The sequence below is a fragment of the Ornithorhynchus anatinus genome, chromosome 11, assembly GCF_004115215.2.
Source record: "Ornithorhynchus anatinus isolate Pmale09 chromosome 11, mOrnAna1.pri.v4, whole genome shotgun sequence".
NCBI classification, from domain to species: Eukaryota; Metazoa; Chordata; class Mammalia; order Monotremata; family Ornithorhynchidae; genus Ornithorhynchus; species Ornithorhynchus anatinus.
The window spans coordinates 49,071,018-49,093,346 of NC_041738.1; the positions used below are offsets into that span (position 1 = coordinate 49,071,018).

At 41.5% G+C, this 22,329-nt stretch overlaps 1 protein-coding gene across 3 annotated transcripts in view; it reads right to left on the reverse strand.

The window, feature by feature from the left end:
• CDH13 (cadherin 13) overlaps nucleotides 1-22,329 on the reverse strand; it is a 901,878-nt gene that overhangs the window by 521,660 nt on the left and 357,889 nt on the right. For all 3 annotated transcript variants that reach the window (XM_029074853.2, XM_029074854.2, XM_029074855.2), the window contains exon 4: nucleotides 16,818-16,934. In XM_029074853.2, coding sequence (XP_028930686.1) covers nucleotides 16,818-16,934 — 117 coding nt within the window. The remainder of the gene's footprint in view (nucleotides 1-16,817; nucleotides 16,935-22,329) is intronic.

The following is a 22,329-nucleotide window of genomic DNA, read 5'->3' on the forward strand; positions in this document are numbered from 1 at the left end:
ATTTAATAAGCACCACAAAACAAACAAAAAAGAATTATCCTTCTTAGGAATAGATATTCATTCATTCAAGCTGTTTATTCAAGATAACCACACATACAAAAAAAAAGTTTCATTTCAATTTGGGGGGAGTGCATTTATGCACTTTCTTATTATTGATCTAAGAAAAGAGAAATTTCAGACAAGACTTGAAATATTGTTTAAAGATTCTCATTTGTTTCCAAGGTCAATGAAAAATATCTATTGATATTTTACTCTTTGCAAAATACTGCATTAAGTCCTTGAGAGAGTATGATTGCTAGTAGACAAAATCCCTGCCCTCGAGGTACTTACAATCGCAATCAATCAGTTCTATTTTTGAGCTTTTACTATATGCAGAGCATTGTGCGGTGAGTAAGTTGGCATTAAAGGCTGTGTCGTAGCAGGAAATCTGGGAGGTAAGGTAGGAGGAGTGAGGTGATTGAGTGCTTTAAAGCCAATGGTAAGGAGTTTCTGTTTGATGCAGAGGTGAATGGGCGACCACTGGAGGTTCTTGAGAAGTGGAGAAACATGGACTGACCACTTTTGTAGAAAAATGATCCGGGCAGCAGAGTAAAATACGGACTGGAGTCAGGGGGAAACAGGAGGCAGGGAGGTCAGCGAAGAGGCTGATGCAACAATCAAGGCGGGACAGGATAAGTTCTCAGTTTAGTGTGGTAGCAATTTCAGTGGAGAGTAAAGAGCAGATTTTAGCAGTGTTGTGATGGTTGAATCGACAGGATTGCTAACAGATTGAATTTGTGGGTTAAATGAGAGAGGTGACTTGGAAATGCCAAGGTTATGAGCTTATGAGGCAGGGAGGCTCGTGATGTCTACAGTGACAGAAAAATCCGGAGGAGGACAAGATTTGGGTGGGAAGATAAGGAGTTCTGTTTTGGAAATGGTACATTTGAGGTTTGAAGGCAGTATATATGAGACCGTAGAGAAGGAGAGAAATCAGGGATGGAGATGTCGATTTGGGAATCATCCACACAGACGAGGTAATAGTTGAAGCCATGGAAGTGAATGAGCTCTCCAAGAGAGTGGGTATAGATGGAGAATAGGAGGAGACACAGAACTGAGCCTTCAGGGGCTCCCACAATAAGGAAATGGAAGGCTGGGAGGTAGAGGAGGAGCCCATGAAAGAGAATGAGGATGAGCAGCCAGAGAGATAGAAGGAGAACTAGGAGAGGCCAATGTCAGTGAAGCCAAGGTTCAGCTCAACCACAACCTGAATAAACCAGGAAGGAAACAGGCACCGGGGTCCAGACTTTCCTTCTCCAGTGAGATCTACGGGAGGTTACATTTCTCTTGAGGTGCACATGGACAATTTAGATTAGCAGTGAGGAAGAACTTTCTGATTATGAGGTTGTGCCTGTTACTGAAGGAGACATGTTTATCTCTTTTCCTGGCCATTGTCCAAAATCAGAACAAAGGCATTTATTGCTCACAGTAGATGTTCAACCAATGCAAATCAATCGCACAGTGAAGGGAACAGCCCTTGTTAATATGAAAGGTTTGAAAAAATATAGACTTATTTGAAATTCCTCATTAAAAGAAATATATCTCAGACCTACCTTCCTCTTCAGGTTGGCGAGTGTACAAGCTGGCTGATGTTTGGTAGTCGTTTACTTTACTGAACTCTCCCAGAGCACAGACAAGATTACATCGCCTTGGTTTCCACCTCTGAGGTCATTAATGTGATTTATTATAAAGCTACAGGAAATTAGTTACTGGATATTTCAATATTGGGAAGAAATAATTTAATTCTGATGCTACCGTAGAACTACTGAATCTCTAAGTAACATGTAGCCATAGTAACCAGATAAGAAAGTATTCCTTAGATGTTTAAATATGACTTTTTACTTATTACATATTAAAATGTCATAAATTCTTGTTATTTATAATTGAATTAGTTTTCCAACACATTTAGGCTTGGTGACTGTTCTTCAGTTATTTTAAATTAACCTCATTTTAAAAGATTCATTTAATCATTTGCTAATAATGAGAGGCTACAAAATACGAGCAGAAATTGTTTTTAAACAGGAAAACATTGAACTGGGCCACTTACATTATCCAAAAAAAATGTATTCCATACAAGGGCAGTGTTTCCTACTGGATCTTCTATCAGCGAATGCATCCTTGAAGATAAGTGCCTGGGTTGTACATGCAGAAGCGTCTAAAAATTTCAACTATATTTCCACTTCAACAAATGGAAGTCTACTCTGACATTCTGGCTTTTGTATTTATCATATTATCCTCCAGGAAATAAAGTGCATTCTGAAATTGTGTCTTTTGCACAATTTCCCAACTATTCTCTTCTCTAAAAAGGAGATTAATAGAGACCTTGCCTGGGTGGGTTTATCTTGTTTTTCTGTACTGTTGTATCTATTGTTGTACTTAGGGCAGTGCTAAGTAAACAATCGGAAATTACAACTGAATGAATGAATCTACTCACACCCCCCAGCAATGAGCATAATGTGGTCATTCATTTATTCATTCATTCAATCGTATTTATTGAGCGCTTACTCTGTGTCGAGCACTGTACTAAATGCTTGGAAAGTACAATTCAGCAATAGAGACAATCCCTTTCCACAACAGCCTAACAATCTACAGAGCATTTAACAAATACCACAGTTATTATCAAAGATGATTGAAGATGGCAGGAAGAGATCATATTTTTCTCTACCTTTTCTTCCTTAGAAAAGGTTTTGGCTCTTAAATTGCTGCTGCTTGATGTGTTATACTTGTATACTGATAGTCTATTGCTTCCCCTAACTGTAATTTCTATTAAATGTTTGTCTCCCGCAGTAGATTGTAAGCTCATTCATTCATATTTATCGAGCACTTACTGTGTGCAGAGCACTGTACTAAACGCTTAGGAAAGTGCAATGTAACAATAATCAGACACATTCCCTGCCCACAGCAAGCTTACAGTCTTGCAGGGGAGACAGTCATTAGTATAAATAAAGAAATCACAGATATGTTCATAAGTGCTCTGGGGCTAGGAGGGAGGATGATAAAGGGAGTAAGTCAGGGTGACCCAGAAGGGAGAAAAAGAAAAGGCAAGGATTGTGTCTACCTACTATACAGTACTCTCCAAAACCCTTGCTACAGTGTTCTGCACATAGTAAGCATTCAGTAAATACCTTTGATTGATTGATAGTTTGATTGAATTTCTCTGACCTGATGCTCCACAACCCTTCCTTCCCTTTCAGCCCCTCTATCCTGTGCCCTCTTTGGAGGAAATAACTGAGTGGGTTAACTGCAAAAAGGATGGCTGGATACTGGGTGTGATTTTAGCAGTCCTTTGCCTTAACATAAGATGCAGTCCCTACTGAAAAATTAAATCAGTGACGAGGTAATAAATACATTCTCACTGATGGTAAGTATAGTTTTACCATTGAAGTCCCTTTCTTTGTTGGAGCACTATAGACTTCCAAGTTCTAGACTGAACAAAAATTGATCATCTTCGAGGGGTTGTGAATGCCCTCTTCATTCCTTGTGCTTGTCTATATCATAACTGACACACTTAAAATAACAAATACCTCTGCTACTATTAAAGACTGACAATAGACCGTCAACAATAGGGTGAAAATAACCACTGTTCTTAGTTTGCAGTAGAAGAAAAATCCATCATTTTTACAGTGCATTGACAAATAACCCATCACTCTAATTAAAGTAGAATTGCATGTCCCACTGCGTGGTACTTCATTTCACTTGATGTGGGCAAATAAATTGGAAGAGTAGCATATGGATGGAGACCAACAATTGAATATAATCCTCCTTTGCTTATATCAGCAAGTGCAAGAAGAAGCACATCAATAACAGTCCACATTTGTAACTCAGGCCATCTGGACACTAAGCTCCAGCCTGCCAAGTGTGTATTAAATATTTTAATCTCTTTGTCTCTTAAGAATGCAGGCAAAAGTGCTCAACCATAGCATCTACTAAACAACAAGCTCCTGTACCTAAAGCACCTGCATGATTAGAGGTCAGTAATGCTAAGAAAGCCCATTCCATTTCACAGGTGAGTTTCTGGACAGCTAAACTCTGACGCTGAAAATTGGCCAGAAAAATTCTGGAATCGGTATACCCTGTCCAAAAGAAAAATAAAATAAAATGAACTAGTTTTACAGCTAGATTTTCCTTTGCTCACTCAACGTGACTAAGTCCAAGGAGAAGGCAAGTAGTTACAAAGGGCTTTTGGCACTGAGAAGGTTAGAGCACCTAGAGAAAATATCTACTTCCACACACCTGATTTCACACCCTTCAACCCTCCCACTCAGGGTAATCTGCCCTCTCTCAGTTCAGAAAGTGGAACTGCTGAGATGGCAAGCTGGTAGTGTTCTTTTCATTTTCTTTTTGCTTGTTTCTAATGACTATTCCAGGTGCACAGATAAATTTGATTAAGCGTGTTTATGTGGGTAGATGAATACACACCCCACCTTCCCCCAGCATTTTGAAAACATCTTTCGACATTCTTCCTCTTCATCTCTATCAGTTCCTGCATTTGACCTGTGTAATTCTCAATGGTCTTTTCATAAAAATATTTTTCTCCAGGACCTAATTTGGGAGGGGGGGTGTGAAATTTCAGTCCAATTTACATCTATGAGCCTAATTTGCCATGCAATCTTTTAGTTGATTTCTAAAGGTCTCAGTGTCTACAGTGAAAACACTATAATTATACTTTGGGAATGAGTAATGCTATGAGATTCTTGGTCACATCTCAGGGTCCATGTACCAAGAGGCTAGGCCTAGCACTAATGGATTAAAACCATAGCTAATACAAAGTCTCTCCTTCGAAATCTCCTTCAATTGCTTCCCCCACTCAATTTACTTTTTATTTCTTTCTTCTCACATCTATTGCTGCTTGACGGAAGGGCTAATGACCAGAGCGGTGCCCAAAGGCTGAGGAGTAGAAGGGAGGGAGGTAGGAAGGAAGGAGAGTGGATAATCTAATAAACTAGGTAATTGGCTCCTAGGTAATCAGAAATTGATGACCAACAGTTGTCTAAATCTGTGACCACACAAGAGATAATGGGGGTTGACTGAGGAGGGATCCAGCGTCGTAATTTTTGACACGAGGCCGCCATCAGTGCTGATATAGGACAGCCTCGTGAGACCCCTTTCAGACCCACCTAGGGGCCAGTTCTGAAGTGAACAGCAAATGTGCGGCCTGCATCCGAGTGTGGCCACTGAGAAAGCAGGAGATTTGGTCCCATTCTGCTTGCCCTCCTGGCAGATTGCCTGGATCCTGGAGATGGTCCTAAAGGCTCTCCTCTCTTCCCCCAACAGCCAAGGTGAGGATGACCAGAGTTGGCAATAAGAGACCAAAATGAAATCCATCAGTCAGTTAAGTGAGAAGATGAAAGGCAGAAACATAAAACTATTCATCATTCAATCGATATTTACTGTGCAAAGTACTATATAAGTGCTTGAGAGACTACTATGGATTTATTTCATGTACTATTCATCAATCAAAAGTCATATTTATTGAACATCCACTGTGTGCAGAGCACTGTACTAAGTGTTTGGAAGTTCTTAGGGTTAGACTGAAAGCAGGGGGCCAATAGACTGGCTAGGGGACAGGGACACCCTCCCCCCCAAAAAAATTGGCAGAGAAGCAGTAAGCAGAGTGGCCTCATCGGAAAAATCCTGGGCCTGTGAGTCATAGGGTTCTTATTCCCACTCCACCACTTGTCTGCTGTGTTACCTTGGACAAGACACCCAACCTTTCCTTTCAGGTTCTGTCCCCCAAACCTTCTGTTCCCATTTTTGCCCCCCACCCCCACCCCCCACCAGCTTTTGTTTCAAGTCCTGTGCCACAAACCTTCTCTTTCCACCTTTACACCCCAGCCTTTTCCTTCCAGGCCTGTCACTCCATTGTTTTCTTTCAAGTCTCCCCTGGTTAGACTATGAGCCCGTTATTGGGCAGGGTTGTCTCTATCTGTTGCTGAATTGTACATTCCAAACGCTTAGTACAGTGCTCAGCACATATTAAGTGCTCAATAAATACTATTGAATGAATGAATGAATGAATGAATGAAGACTACAAAGAAATTAGTACATGATCCCCACTCTCAAGAACCTTACAATCCTTTATGGGTGACAGACATTCAAATGGAACAGGGACAACCTCTGATCTGATTATCTTGAATCTACCTTAGCTCTCAGTACAATGTGTGGTACATGGTAAGTACTCATGCCTACAACACCGGGCCTCCACGAAACGCTGGGAAGACTGGTGACTGTTGTATGGGTTTCAATTGCTACCAGTTTACCTTGGACTCTGAAATTCTGCTCTTCTAGCCACGGCACCCCATTGATTTCATTTATATTTTGCATAATTGTCTGTGTTGTGTCTTAATGTTTCATCATTCCTGATGTGTCTGTCTCCAGTCCCTTAGTCCCACTTATACTCTTAAATCATGAGCTTCCGGAGAGACAGGAACTATTTCTTATTCCCATATGCGTATTTTCTCCCAGGGCTTAATACAGTTCTTTGCCTATCATAAGTGTTTAATTAATATTCATTCATTCATTCAATAGTATTTATTGAGCGCTTACTATGTGCAGAGCACTGTACTCAAGCGCTTGGAATGTACAATTCGGCAACAGATAGAGACAATCCCTGCCCACTGACAGGCTTACAGTCTAATCGGGGGAGACAGACAAAACAGTAGCAATAAATAGAATCAAGGGGATGTACATCTCATTAACAAAAAATAAATAAATAGGGTAATAAAAATATATACAAATGAGCAGACGAGCACAGTGCTGAGGCGAGGGGAAGGGAGAGGGGGAGGAGCAGAGGGAAAGGCGGGGAAAAGGGGGCTTAGCTGAGGGGAGGTGAAGGTGGGAGCAGAGAGGGAGCAGAGGGAAAAGGGGAAGCTCAGTCTGGGAAGGCCTCTTGGAGAAGGTGAGATCTCAGTAGGGCTTTACTAAGTAGTGTGGAAGCAGAGTGGCCCAGTGGAAAGAGCATGGGCCTGGGAGTCCGAGGACCTGGGTTCTAATACCGGCTCTGCCAAGTACCTGAAGTGTGCCCTTGAGCGAGTCAGGTAACTTCTCCACGCTTAGTAGAGTGCTCTGCACACAGTAAGCATTCAGTGAATATGATTGAATGAATGTAAAATGGAGATTCAAAACCTTTTTCTGTTAGGTTTTTTTTCTGGTTTTGTTTAGCACTTACAATGGTAACAACTGTGCTATTTGTAAAGTGCTTACTACATGCCAGACACTGTAAGAAATGCTGCGGTGGAGACAAACAAATCGGGTTGGACACAGTCTCTACCCCACATGGGGCTCACAGTCTTAATCCCCATTTTACAGAGGAGGTAACTGAAGCACAGAGGCACAGAGAAGTTAAATGACTCACCCAAGGTGACAAGGCACACAAGTGGCAGAGCGGGATTAGAACCCAGGCCTTTCTAACTCCCGGGCCTGTGCTCTATCCGTTGGACCACACTGCTTCCACGTTGCTTAGTCCATGTCCCTAAGCCTACTTTGACTGTCAGCCTCATGTGGAAGAGGGACTGTGTTCAACCTGATAAACGTATGCCTACTTATGCTTTGAACAGTGTTTTACACTGTAAGCGCTAAACAAAACCACAAAAACCCCACATACTACAACCAAATACCACCAATTATTATTATTAATAATAATAATGTTGGTATTTGTTAAGCGCTTACTATGTGCAGAGCATGTTCTAAGCACTGGGGGAGATACAGGGGAATTAGGTTGTCCCACGTGGGGCTCACAGTCTTCATCCCCATTTTACAGATGAGGTAACTGAGGCACAGAGAAGTTAAGTGACTTGTCCACAGTCACACAACTGACAAGTGGCAGAGCCTGAATTCAAATCCATGACCTCTGACTCCCAAGCCTGGACTCTTTCCACTGAGCCACACTGCTTCTCATTACAGATAAGAGGAAGGAGAATAAGGGGACTAACAATAATAATAATAATGTTGGTATTTGTTAAGCGCTTACTATGTGCCAAGCACTGTAATAATAATGTTGGTATTTGTTAAGCGCTTACTTTGTGCAGAGCACTGTTCTAAGCGCTGGGGGAGATACAGGGTCAACAGGTCATCCCACGTGAGGCTCACAGTTAATCCCCATTTGAATGATGATGATGGTATTAGTTAAGCACTTACTATGTGCCAGGCACTGTTCTATGTGCTGGGGTGGATACAAGCAAATAGTGATGGACACAGTACCTGTTCCTCGCGGGACTCACAGTCTCAATCCCCACTGTACAGATGAGGTAACTGAGGCACAGAGAAGTAAGTAACTTGCCCAAGGTCGCACAGCAGACAAATAATAATAGTAATGTTGGTATTTGTTAAGCACTTACTATGTGCAGAGCACTGTTCTAAGCACTGGGATAGATACAGGTCATCAGGTTGTCCCACGTGAGGCTCACAGTCTTCATCCCCAGTTTACAGATGAGGTCACTGAGGCACAGAGAAGTTAAGTGATTTGCCCACAGTCACACAGGTGACAAGTGGCAGAGCCGGGATTCAAACCCATGACCTCTGGCTCCCAGGCTGATTCTTTATCCAGTTCACCATGGCTGCTTCTCTAATGACAACTAAGGGCCCCTGAAGACTGTAAGCTTGCTGCAGCCAGGGACTTTGTTTAATGTTCTATTGTACTTTCCCAAACACTCAGTACAGTACTCTGCACACAGTAAGCACCCAAAAGAGACGATTGACTGACTGACACTGCTTAATCAGAGAAGCCTTTCATAATCATCTGTGTGTCTTCTTGTGTACTTGCTTATAGACCACAGTCATATGAGTGGTTCAGAGGCTTTTCAATCAATCAGTCAGTCAATCAGTGGTATTTATTGAGGAATTACTATGTGCAGAGCACTGTACTAAGCATTTGAGAGAGTAAAATAGACTGTATACTCTAAGAAATCCTAGACTGTAAGCTCTGTAGACTATGAGCTCACTAGGGGCAAGGAACATGTCTACCAACTCTGTTCTACTCTCCCAAGCACTCAGTACAGTGTTCTGCACAATAAATACCTTTGATTGCTAGTACAGTGCTCTGCACACAGTAGGCACTCAATAAATATCATTGAATGATACAACACAGTTGATTTTTGGAGCTTTTGATGGTGTTCTCAGCTAGATAAGTTGAAAGATCTTTGCAGAGGCTCAAAATCATATTCTAGCTCCAGCTTTCTCAGTACTTTGTGGCACCACCGAGAATAAATGCACTGAGTAGGTTACATAATATTGCCCCAAATGCCCAGCCCTGATTTACTCCACTGGTGATAGAGAGAGAGTCAGACAGTGTTTTTTCTCTCAAGTGGTCAGCCATATTGTTGTGGAGTAATCTCCGGTTCTTGTAAACCCTTCAGGGCAATGCAGGTCTACTAATGGAGTCAACCAATGTTTTCGTAAAGTGTAGGAACACCACATAGAAGGTCTTGATGTTCCCTGTGTTTTCTCTGGGTGCTGAAGCGCAGCAAAAATCGTGTCTTCTGTGCTCACTGAGAACAGATGCGTAAGCCTGAAAGTTATGTTTAGGGCTATTTAGTGACCTCTGTGAAAAGGATTAATGACTTCAAGCTGGGTTTTTGCAACAGGTGCTTCAGCCCAGTAAGATGTGACAAAGCAAGGACTGCAGAGAGCCTCCTGAGAGGGAAAATTCTCCAACTAAAAGTCAAAGAGCACCCTGCTTTCACATCCCGGAGACCACCATTTCACAGAAAGATATGGAATTGTTCAACGCACCAGGTGCAGATATCAGGACTGAAAAGAATTCCAAATCAGGGCAGGTTTCAATTGAGCATTTACACTCTGCCAAGCACTGTACTAACTCCTGGGAGAGTGTAATCTAGTCAATTGACACTATCTCTGCCCTCCAAGATCTTACAATACAAAATTTGAAATTAGTCCACCTTGAGAAGGAAAATCTTTGTCATCTTTCCCATGAGCAGCTTCTCCACTCATTCCACATGCATGCATTATGTTGGGCTGCGAGTCAGGAACCCTGGGTTCTATTCTAAGCATTTGCCTGCTGTGAGACTTTGGACAAGCCACTTAATGTGCCTCAGTTTCCTCATCAGTAAAATGGAGATTCCATACCTGTTCTCCCTCCCACTTAGAGTGTGAACCTGTTTAGGAGAGGTTCTGTGTCAGAGCTGAATGTCTTGTATCTACTCCAGTGCTTAGCCCAGTGGTTGGCACAGTAAGCCCTAAACAAATATTATTATGATTAACATTATGATTATTATTATCATTGTTCCCGGGCACACATCACTGGAACACAGTTGAAATAATCATCATTTAAACCTATGTGAATTGAATAATAACCATAAGACACAATGGTGCATGCAATCTATTAAGAATTTAAAATCCAGCAATGAGCAGATTTCAAAATTGGGAGTGCATCAAGAGTTATGAAGAGAAAATCTTCACAGAGTCATGAGGAGGTGCCTCTGCCACACCACCCCTTCTGAAAGAATGCTTTGAGGGGACGCCCCCCACTCGCTTCTCATCTGAAGCCGATCCTGTACCAGCTATTGCCGTTCTAACGGGCATTTAGCCTCCACCTTTTTGGTTTGCTTGTTGTTGTGTTGGCTTATTTCAAATAAGCAGAGCGATAGAAGCCATTGTAGAGACGGTAGAGCAGCTGACATGCCAGCCTGTGAATCAGCCATGGCCGGATCAGCAGCTCGTCAGCTCACTGCCATCTGCCAGGCGATTTGGGAGGCCCAAAGGCCTTCCTCAGTTGCTCCTGGCTGAGAGCCAGGGTTACCACAGCCCAAACACTTTAACTATTTCAAAATGAAGGATTAGAACTCTCCCCTCCCCTACCTCCCTCTCTCCCACATGCCACTTGTTAGCTTCATTTCCATCTCAGCCCTTAATCCAACTAGCAAATGTTCAGAGTGGAGGCTGTGGTGGATCAGATGGCTAGAGAGCCAATTCATTTTCCTGCCGGGAACCGCGTTGCAACTCATTACAGCTCTTTATCGACTAAGTCAGCTGTGTCCATCCTTACAGGGAGACCGTTCGATAACGTTCAATAGTATGTTTTTATTGCACTGAAGATGTATAATCCTGTTTTGAATTTTGTTCCTTCATTCCCCCTTTGGAGATTGCCGCTAATATGAATCCCAACACAAAGGCAGTGTCAAAAATAAGATGTGAACTTAATGGGTAAATTAAAATAGCCTTTTATAAGGGCACATCTGTCTATGCATTCAGTTGAAGCTACTCCCTTTCATCTCTATCTGATGAATGAATTAGCATTCATTTATGTGGTTCAATGCAACCTTCACTCCAAGTTAGTATTTTTCTCTTTATGCTTTCTCCTTTTTAGGTTGCACATAGGAGGGCAAAAGGATGGATGGTTCGTCTAGGCAATCCAAAGTTCAGAGTAAATCTGTACACCCTTAGCTCCTTTTGGGCAGGTATCATGTCTACCAACTCTATTGTACTGTACTCTCCCAAGGGCTTAGGACAGAGCTCTGCACACAGTACACACTTAATAAATACCATTGATTGATCGAATGATCTAACTGAGGGTGTTTATTCAGGCTACTTCGTTTCCTTTCATACTTATGGACTGTACTTTCCCCTTCCTTCTCCTCTCCCCGCTGGGCTCTGGGCATTGCCCAAAAGAGTTTGAAGAACGCTCATCACACTCCCATCACCACAAGACTCATCGGTTTGGAATGAGAATGCAGATTTACATTCCCTTGTAGGGTGATTACCTGTACTAAACATCCGTAATTTTCAGAGTTCAAAAATACTCAAATATAATTTCAATTTGAGACCACATCGATAACTTTCTAGGTTGAGTCTGAATCCTTCAATAACTCAATACCCTGGATTGAGAATCTTACTTGTTACTGCCTCAGTGAGCACTGGGAGAGATATGAAGTTTCTTTTCCCACTTACATTATCTGGAAAAGAACAGAAACACTCAACGGCGTCAGGAATGATGCTGCTGGTGGGAACAGAGGGTCCCCTTGGGGGAGCTGATATAACTGGTGGGGATTATTTTTAAGGAGGAAATGGGAACGTGGCACAAAGATTAAATCATCACACAAACTGGGTTCCATTTTGAATTTCACCCTTGATTACAAATCTCACTGGCAGTTCCCCAAATCCTAATAACAATAGAGCATGAGATACTTGAACCCTGGGCTTGCAGGGAAGATTTTTTGAAATGCACAGAATTCAAAATTAATACTTCTCAGATCCCTGAAACTCCAGCCAGGAAACACAGGTTTCACCTTGACTACCAATTGAGAATTCTTGCCTCATGAGATTTGATGTCTAAGTCAAACCACAGTGATGAGCAATTTTAAAAAAAAAAAACAAACCACCTCAGGTGATCCCACATGCTGCGTAGAGATCCAGGTGTTACCTTCTTCATTTTTAACCCATGTAACAGAATGAGATCGGGTTCTTAGACAAAATATAACTATCATATTTACTCATGTAATTATTGCCTCCACTGGATAATTCCACCTTCCCACCGATTTTTGAGGAAATATATATTTATATTTAAAAAAACAGTAATAGCAGTGTGAGCCATGTTAGGAAAAAAGGTAGGGATAAGAAAACACAAATAAGACCCCGAAAATAAGACCTCGAGCTGCGAGGCTTCATTTTTTAAAATGTTCAGGAGATGGGAAAGGAAGAGAAAGGAGGAGAAAAGGGGTTACCATAATTCGCTGGCTGCCTCTTACATATAGTACTTGAAAGACTGCAATAGATGTACCCTCTTACCTATTCCTTCCTTCTCTCCTCCTTACCTTCCCTTTATTTTTCTTCTCTTTCTCTCCTCTTCCATTTATTGCTAGATTTAATACCTCATGTATTTTGGGGTTGCAAAAATTATGCCAAAAAGTGGGACAATTAGGTAAGTAAATATGGGTAAATCAGTACTTAGCTTCTTCTGCTCTGCTTACTGATTGGCTTAGTAGTTCAAAAGACTGACAGATGGTGCCTCAGAGTCCTTTGCAACTCATTAGCTCCTGCAATGACTCTCATATGCAATGAAAATACCCACAAAAAGTGATTTTCCTCCTAAAAGAAACATACTTCCATTACAAAATTCACTGTACCATACTAACCAACTCAAAAATGTTGGTTAAGCACTTATCCACAAAGAGTGATGTTTATAATTTTACTACAAGGAGCCAGCACATCAGCAGTGTTTTTGAACTCCAATTTTTAGAGCACAGGCCAGGGGTTATGTTCATTCATTCAATAGTATTTATTGAGCGCTTACTATGTGCAGAGCACTGTACTAAGCACTTGGGATGTACAATTCGGCAACAGATAGAGACAATCCCTGCCCATTGACGGGCTTACAATCTAATTGACTAGAGTTCTTGGAGGGAGAAGGGTTGACAAATGAGACCCTAAGAAGACATCAGGGCTGGAGGGACATGAAAACAGATATGTTTGCTAGTGTTACAGACCTTGTTCCATAAGCAGGTATTAAACCACTGGAGAAAATACCGCTTGGGTGGTTTGGATCAAGGTAAATTCCCAACCATTCAATAGTGAGGCATCAATAAAAATAGGTGTTTGCACCAGTTACCCCTGGTCCAAAATATGAACATGCTATCTCTGTTAGATGTGACTTTAGACATTTTATTGCAGGAGCTCAGTAGCGGTTAATGCTCAATGAGAATGATAACTAGAAATTATGCACTCGATTTTAACATGAATTATTAATAATTATGGCTTTGACTAAGCCCTTATATGTGCCAAAGCTATTGATCCATCAGTAGCATTTACTAAGGACTACTGTGTGCAGAGCATAGAATCAAAGGCTTGGGAGAGCACATTTGAGTTAAGAGACCTGATCCCTGACCTCAGGCAGCTTGTAATCTAGATGGGGAGGCAGAATCTTAAATAAATTATGGATCGGGGAGCAATACAGTATTTATAAAATGTAAATAAGCGGCAAAGGGGTAGCGGGAATTCAAATGCACAGGTGGCATGGAAGGGCTAAGCAAATCAATGTGCTAAGCACTCAGTTAGATAAAAGATATTCAGATTGGACACAGTCACTCTAACACAAGAGGACCACAGGCTAATCAATTGGTAAATCAATCAGTGGCATTTATTGAGCACCTACTATATGCAGGGTATGATCCTAAGCACTTGGGGGAGAGCAATAAAGTACAGTTGGTAGACCTGGCCTAGTTAACATGACTAACACCACCTATGTCCTTCTCTGGCATTTAGGGGGGGGAATGGAATCCACTGGAAAGAACTCAGATATGGGAGTCAGAGGACCTGGGTTCTAAACCCAGCTCTCCTCTGGCCTGCCATGTGACTTCAAGCAAGTCATTTAATTTCAATGGGTCTCTGTTTCCTCCTCTGTAAAATGGGAACAATAATAGCTGTCTTTCCCTGCTTCACAGGGGTATTTGTGAGAACAAAATGAGATTAGTTATGTGAAAGTGCATTGGTAAATTCCAAGTGTCATATAATTCAAAGTGCCACCATTCCCTTTTCACATTCTTTCATGATCACATCATTTAAGTTTATTAGTGGTTTTTCTTACAGTTCTATCTCATATTTAGAAAATGCTGCCAAGTTTTCTTTGGCTCAAAAAGACCGCTCTTCCTCTTTACCTCAACCTTTAAAGTGCACTGATTTAGTTCAATAATCATTACAGTTGTTTTCAATTAACCAGTAGATAATAGCAAATTCAGTAGTCACTTGGTCTTCCTAAGAGCTTAGTATAGTATTCTGAATGGAGTAAATGCTCAGTAAACACCACACTGCTTTACTGATTGATTAATGGGGGTTTAGTGAGAGAAAACTTCACAAATGAAGTGAAATTGCAAATAACATTGGCACCCAGCACTGATTTCAGGGAGCAGGGGGCAGAGTAGCCAGCTTCCTACTGAAATGGCAGGGTTGTGGCTACTGCCCACCAAAGAATTGCTCAGCCCTCAGTCAAATTTTTGGGTTCAGAATTGTAGAAAGAGTTTGTCTCAGTTTCCTTGGCAGTTAAGTGATTCCCCATTTTAGCCAGCTGTGAACCCAGTGGCCTCAGAGAATCTGGAGAGAAACATCTGTGCCCAGGATGCATGTAGTTGTACTTGGAGAGGAGAATGGGATCTAATGTTGAATGCATATCTAGAGTAAAATAAATGCTTGCTTGATTGTAAGCAACTTGAGGGCAGGGGACATGTCTACTATTTAGCACTTAGTACAGAGTTCTGCACACAGAATGTGCTAAATAAATTCCCTGGATTGATTTAAGGAGAACAGTATTTTTACTAAATATGTGTGCATATTTAAACTGTAATCACTAGATTGTAAGCCTGTAGTGGGCGGGGACATGTCTACTAGCTCTGTTGTCTGGCACCTTCCCAAGCACTTAGTAGGGTGATTCACACACAATAAGTACTCAATAGATATGGTTGATTGATAGGTTAAGAAAACAAATGATTAAGGTGTTTTAATCAATCAGCACAATATATTCTGCTGTGTGCTGTATCTTCTAAAAGTCATTAGATAAACACAGAACCAAGCCAACCTATTACCTAACTCAACTGATACCCCAGGAAAAGTGATCAGATGTTGGAGGATTACTCTTATATTCCACCGGAAGTGAGAAATGGATAATGGAATAAACACTCTTCTGTTTACATAAACTGCCAAATCAACACCTTCCAATTTACTACTAATTCACATTTATGCAACCAAGAAAATTAGCCAATAAGCCCGAGGCTGACAGAAACCAGGTCACATCGAAGAGAAATAAGAATGATTGGAAAAATGGAAAATATTGAGCCACTTCCCTGATGAGGGATTGGAGATGGTTGAGGTGATTAGATGTTCTTTAATCTGTAAGGATACTTTTCAGAAAGGTATTTTTTATTACGAATAACAAACCACCTATTTAGTACATTAAGATCTTGTAATCCTATCACAAAACTAGTGCACCAGAATTTTTTGCCAGTGTGTGCATGTGTTTTCAAGTGTCATCTAAGGATTAGCATCCTGATTCTCCCATTAAATGCTGAAGCTGCATATATCCATGAACTCAAACAGCTTCTCTCATGATCAGCACTTGTTTGTTGTTCTCTTTTACATCTGTCATAATTAATGATCTTTGCAGAGGCCACACAACAAAGTTTCTGATTTCTTATATTGTGGGCTAGGTATATTACTTTTAATGTTCAAGCTCCAATTTAGAGATGAAGGAAGCGTGACAGGAGTCTTTTTTCCAGCACTTTTCCAAATCTGAAAACATGGGAGTATTTTGTAAACCAGGATTGTTGTGTGAAGCAAAGAGCATGAGGAGTCTTCCATCTAAGTGTTGGGCTACTAAATGTAATCGTATCATCTTGGGCTGTTGAGCTAATTTAATTTTTTTTGGAATTGCACAATTATTGTTCTGTGCCTCATTCCCATTATGAGCTTTGTGTGGGACACGAACTGTGTCTAGACTGTGAGCCCATTGTTGGGTAGGGATTTTCTCTATTTATTACTGAATTGTACTTTTGATACAGTGCTCTGCAAACAGTAAGTGCTCAAAAAGTATGATTGAATGAATGATCTACTTACCTTACAATGATCCTAATGTTTAGCACAGTGACATAGTAAGTGCTCAATGAATACCATTATTAATTACCCAGTAATACCAGTAATAATATTTATTAAGTACTTGCTGTTTGAAGAGCACTATACTAAGTGCTGGGAAAGAGTACATGGTGGGATTTAAACACAGGTCCTGTTCCTTCAGGGGTTCACAATCTAAAATAACAAATTTTACCCTTTTCATGACTTACCTTGCCCGCTGTCCTGGGAAAAGGTTGTCTCTGATTCTCTGGGATTAAAATAGGAGATGCCACAATGGATCGCCTTTGCCGTGGGACTGCTGAGGTCCGAGCATTTTTAAAGATTTCCTGAAAAGAGAAAAAAAAAATCAATCTTGCCACTTGAATTTATTTTTCTGGGTGAAGGGTTCCGGTCACTGGGACAGTGTAACTTCATTCTGCCAGGCACCACTAACAAGAAAAACCATGTTACCATCATATCTCCTCCAGAATAGAATTCCTAATTACTCTTGTTGATTCATTCCTTCTGGTCTTTCACCCTTTCATTCATAATCATGTCAGCCCTGATTTATGCGCCATGGGTTTTTGGTGCATACTTAACCCTACCTGTTATGAGAGGTGACCCATCTGATCCGAAAGTCAGAGTACATTTCCGTGTATAAGAAACCTGACTATTTTCTCTTGAAAGGTATAACCCTTAGATCCCATAAATTGAAACAATGGGATTGTGATATTGGAAACTGGGATGGTCCGAGTTACAATAGACCCTCCAGACACTGGGACAAAAGCTTATACCTGTAGAGAAGGAAAACTTCTCACCCCTTAGCACCCCTACCAGAATCAATGATATTTACTGAGCACTTGCTGAATGCAGGAGACATACCTAGGCACTTGGGAAATGAAATACACTTGTTAGGATCCCTGCCCACAAGGAGTTTAGAGCTTACATGGGGAGACAGATATTTAAATAAATCATGGATAGGAGAAATAGTATAGTATAATGATATGTACATTGGAGCTATGGGGCTGGGGTGACTATCAAAGTGCCTAGAGGGAACACGGTCAAATGAATTGGCATTTAGAAAGGAAGGCAGGTGGGAGAAATGAGGGCTAAATCGGGGAAGGTCTCTTGAAGAAGATGTGATTTTAGGAAGGTTTTGAAGGATGGGAGAGGGGTGGACTGTTGTATATAAAGGGGGAGGGAGCCCACTTCAAATTTCAGAAGATCCCTTCTTTTGAAATAGCAACTCTGCCCTACAGCCTTTGTCTATGGGAATAGTAGTGAGAAGCTTCATGGTCTAGTGGAAAGAGCAGGGGCCTGGGAGTCAGACAACCTGGGTTCTAATCTCAGCTTTGCCACTTTGCCATTTGCCAGCTGTGGGACCTGGGTGAGTCACTGAACTTCTTTTTGCCACAGTTTCCTCATAGGTAAATGGGGATTCAATAACTGTTCTTCATACACAGAATGTGAAACCTGCTTAGGGCAGGGACTGTGTTTGACCTGAATAACTTTATCTACCTCAGAACTTAGTACAGTGCTGGGCACATGGAAAGCACTTAAAAGATGAAGTTGCTGGTAGCTTTATTATTAATGTATTTTCTCTTACCTCTTATTTTTCTGAATTAACATATTCAACAGGGAGAGCATCATGCTCAGGGGCAGGAGAACTAAAATCATATCTCCTCCAAGAAGCCCAACCTGAATTCTTCTTTCTTCCCACTCTAATCTCTCTCCATTTTGTATTTTGTATGCACTTGGGTCTGTATCTTTAAGCACTTTGAAACTCCCCCACAAATATTTGATTCTATCCTTGTTTTCTGCCACTTCCCTTATCAGTGTTTATCTTAATGTCTGTCTCCACTGATTGGGACACACAGATTAAATAAGAGGGAGAACAAGACCAGTCACTCAACATCACTGGGCCTCAGTTTCCTCAAATGCAAAATGGAACTAACACCATCTGCCTCTCAGGGATGTTTTGATGGTACAACAAGAAAACTGATTTGAAAACATTTTGGAAACATCATCAACTCTGCCAATTCAAAGCCTCATTATTATTATTATCATCATCCCTAAATTGTAACGCAGTGGCTATTTGCACTCCACTGTTTGTTGAATTCCCTTCTTTCTCAATGATTGTTTTAGTTACGGGTACAGTAAAGTGATTATCTATGCATTTACATGAAGTCTGTAATTCTTAAAAATGCCTCCGAGGCTTGCAATAGGCCCATGACAAACAAATAAATAATAACAACATTAGCAGTTGTTGCAGCCATCTGGACACTTTTCTCCTGTTGGGCCAGTTTGCAGCCCCCAAAATAATGTTTTGCCTGGATTCTTTTGAGTGCCTGTTTTTCAACTTTGACAATGAACAGCAGGAGGAGATACAGAGTCCTGAAGCAGTCAAATCCAATCTCACTGAAGTCAAAGGGGCAAAAGCATACCTTCAGGGAGAGGCACTTGTGCAGCTGAGATACACTTTATTACAGTCCAAGACTCATCCATACCCTTTTTTTTTTTTTTTTTTAAGGAACCTCAGATGTGCCCCCATCTTTCAGTCTTGGAGCATTTTTTTTAAACATGAAGCTTCCTTTCCTGACTCCCTCTAAAAAGGCATTAAAAGCAAGTTTCACAGTATCTGACAACCAGGCCTGTGTCCTTTCCATTAAGCCACACTGCTTCCCTAGCAGGACAGGACCATCAACCCCCTACAGTCACTACGTCTCCCAAAATCTTGGGTTTAGCAGACTCCCCCTACCAGAAGGCTACACCCTGGCCTTTAACTCTATAAACAACCTCCTCAGATATCTTTTAAATGCCTTTCAGGACCATCACTCTCAACCATGAATATTTACTGAGCTGCCACAGGCAGACTCCACAGAATGAATAGATTTTCCAGAGCTTAACAACTCTCTAGACTGTTAGATCATTGTGGGCAGGGGTTGTATCTGTTCATTTTTATATTGTACTCTCCCAAATGCCTAGCACAGTGCTCCGCACACAGTTCGCACTCAAAAAATACTACTGACCGATTGATATGTTTCCAAAGAGCTATGGAGGGATGACTTTTTGCCCACCCTCCAGACCCTCTGTTGAAATTCAGTGGAGTAGAATGAACTGTGAGTAAACTTATAAAAGAACTTCAAATTTTTCAGAATAAAACCATAATTTCACTGATTATAAAAATCTCTACTTGAAAACCAGTATACTGAACAGTAAAGGTTTAAATTAGTTTACACCAAGAGACTCTTCCTGTCATACGTGTAATGATGGGATCGAAGACAGTGGCAGGGTACACACATCTGTATGCCTGAAGGGAAATCGTTTCTTTTCCCCAGCTCATCAGAGCATAAGTGTAGTAATAACAGCTTTGACATTTGCAGATTCCCATTCTCACAGTAAGCCTTAAACAGCCCTTTACCTCACTGAGGACTAAACTTTGCTGAAGGGAAGCTCTTAACTGTCTACAAATTTCAGCAAATGAACAGAGCTGCTGTCCCATTTTGTCCCTCCCCACATCATATATCTCACTGGGCCAAATAATAATGATGTTGGTATTTAAGCGCTTACTATGTGCAGAGCACTGTTCTAAGCGCTGGGGTAGATACAGGGCAATCAAGTTGTCCCACGTGAGGCTCACAGTTAATCCCCCTTTTACAGATGAGGTAACTGAGGCATAGAGAAGTTAAGTGTCTTGTCCACAGTCACACAGCTGACAAGTGGCAGAGCCGGGATTCAAACCCACGACCTCTGATTCCCAAGCCCATACTCTTTTCACTAAGCCATGCAGCCAAGAAAAGGACCCTAGGGTCTTCAGAACCTCACTTTCTATTTAATCGATGAAAGATTCTGTTGAGTATAATGTCTTGTCTTAAGCATCGAGTTATCTTCAACCCACAGAGACATCATGGACACATCTCTCCCAGAACGCCTCACCTCCACCTGCAATCATTCTGGTAGTGGATCCATAGAGTTTTCTTGGTAAAAATACGGAAGTGGTTTACCACTGCCTCCTTACGCGCAGTAAACTTGAGTCTTTGCCCTTAACTCTCTCTCATGCCACACAGCAGAGTTGAGTTTTACTTGTAGCAGATTGCCTTCCCATCGTTAGCAACTGCCCAAGCTAGGAATGGAATGGATATGCCTCTGCCTGTCTCTCCTTCCTGTAGTCGAGACCAGTAGAGTTCTGGGAACTCTCCTGGTGTGACCCTGAGAGGGAGAGTATGCTGTACCTGGGGCTAAAATGAAGGCCGTGTTATTAGTTCAAGGGCTCTAATTTTGACTGCAAATCCAAAAACACTGCTGCATGTGTCTCTCACTCGAATGGACATTGATGATGAATTTGAGTATCCCTTGAGTCTAAACAAACTTATCTAAAGGCTGGAATAAGACAGGACCACAAAGAGGTTCCTTTTCCTGCTATTCCAGACACGATATTGCAGAGCAACTCCTCTGCTCTAGACCGTAAGCTCCTTGTGGGCAGGGAATGTGCCTACCAAATCTGTCATATTCTCCCAAGCACTCAACAAGTTCAATTGACTGATTGCTTGTTTTATATTTAAAGGATAGAGAAAGCTGATGCTGGAGAAACAGGAGTACAGAGGAACCATTGTGATCAGCATGGTATAGTGGATAGAGAATGAACCTGGGAGTCAGAGGGTCATGAGTTCTATTCCTGGCACCATCACCTGTCTGCTCTGCAACCTAGGGCAAGTCACTTAACTTCTCTGTGCCTCAGTTACCTCATGTGTAAAATGGGGATTGAGACTGTGAGACTGTGTCCAGTGCAATTTGCTTGTAACTCCCCCAGGGCTTAGTATAGCGCTTGGCACATAGTAAGTGCTTAACACTTTGTTATTATTATTATCAACTCTGCTATACACTTGGGAAAAGTGAGGTATGGACTTAATCAAGTCTCATTTGCTGTTCTCATATCACTACCCCCTAAGAGCCATATTTCCCTTCCTCCACAGCACTAAGATACACATCTCTATATTCAATTGTTCCCTTCCCTAAAGAAGCAGGGTGGCCAAATGGAAAGAGTCCCACAGCCCTCAGAGTCAGGGGACCTGGGTTCTAATACTGGCTGCCACTTGTGGGCTGGGAGACCTTAGGTAAGTTGCTTAACTTCTCTGTGCCTCAGTTTCCTCATCTATAAAATGAAAATTAATTACCTGTTCTCCCTCTGACTGGGAGCACCATGTGGGACAGGGACTGCATCTGGCCAGGTTATCTTGCATCTGTCCCAGCAATTAATACAGTTCTTAGCGAGTATTAAGTGCTTAACAGATACCATCCTCATTATTATTATTACATACAATTTATTTTAGCATCTGTCTCCCTCATTACATTGAAAGCCTCTTGAGGGTAGGGATCGTATCTACTCACTCTATTGTCCTCTCCCAAGTGCTTAGCAGAGTACTCTGCGCCCAGAGTAAGTATTCAATAAGTACTATCACTTCACTGATTTATTCTTAAATGGCCCCTCGAGCCTTCAACTACTCTTCCCCCATCTCCCCCCCACCAGTTGGGCCACATGCAGTAGCCATAAGAGACCAGAATTCACAGGTTTGCTTAATAATATATACACATGCCTGGCGGAAGGTGAAAATTTCAGCACTAATAGAGCATTCTCTTAAATGATAAAGGGCAAACCCATTAAAATAAAACTACGAGGCACTGGAGAAAGGTGGCTATTAGATCTTATCCTGAAAATAAATGGAAGCGTGCCTGTCTGTTCTG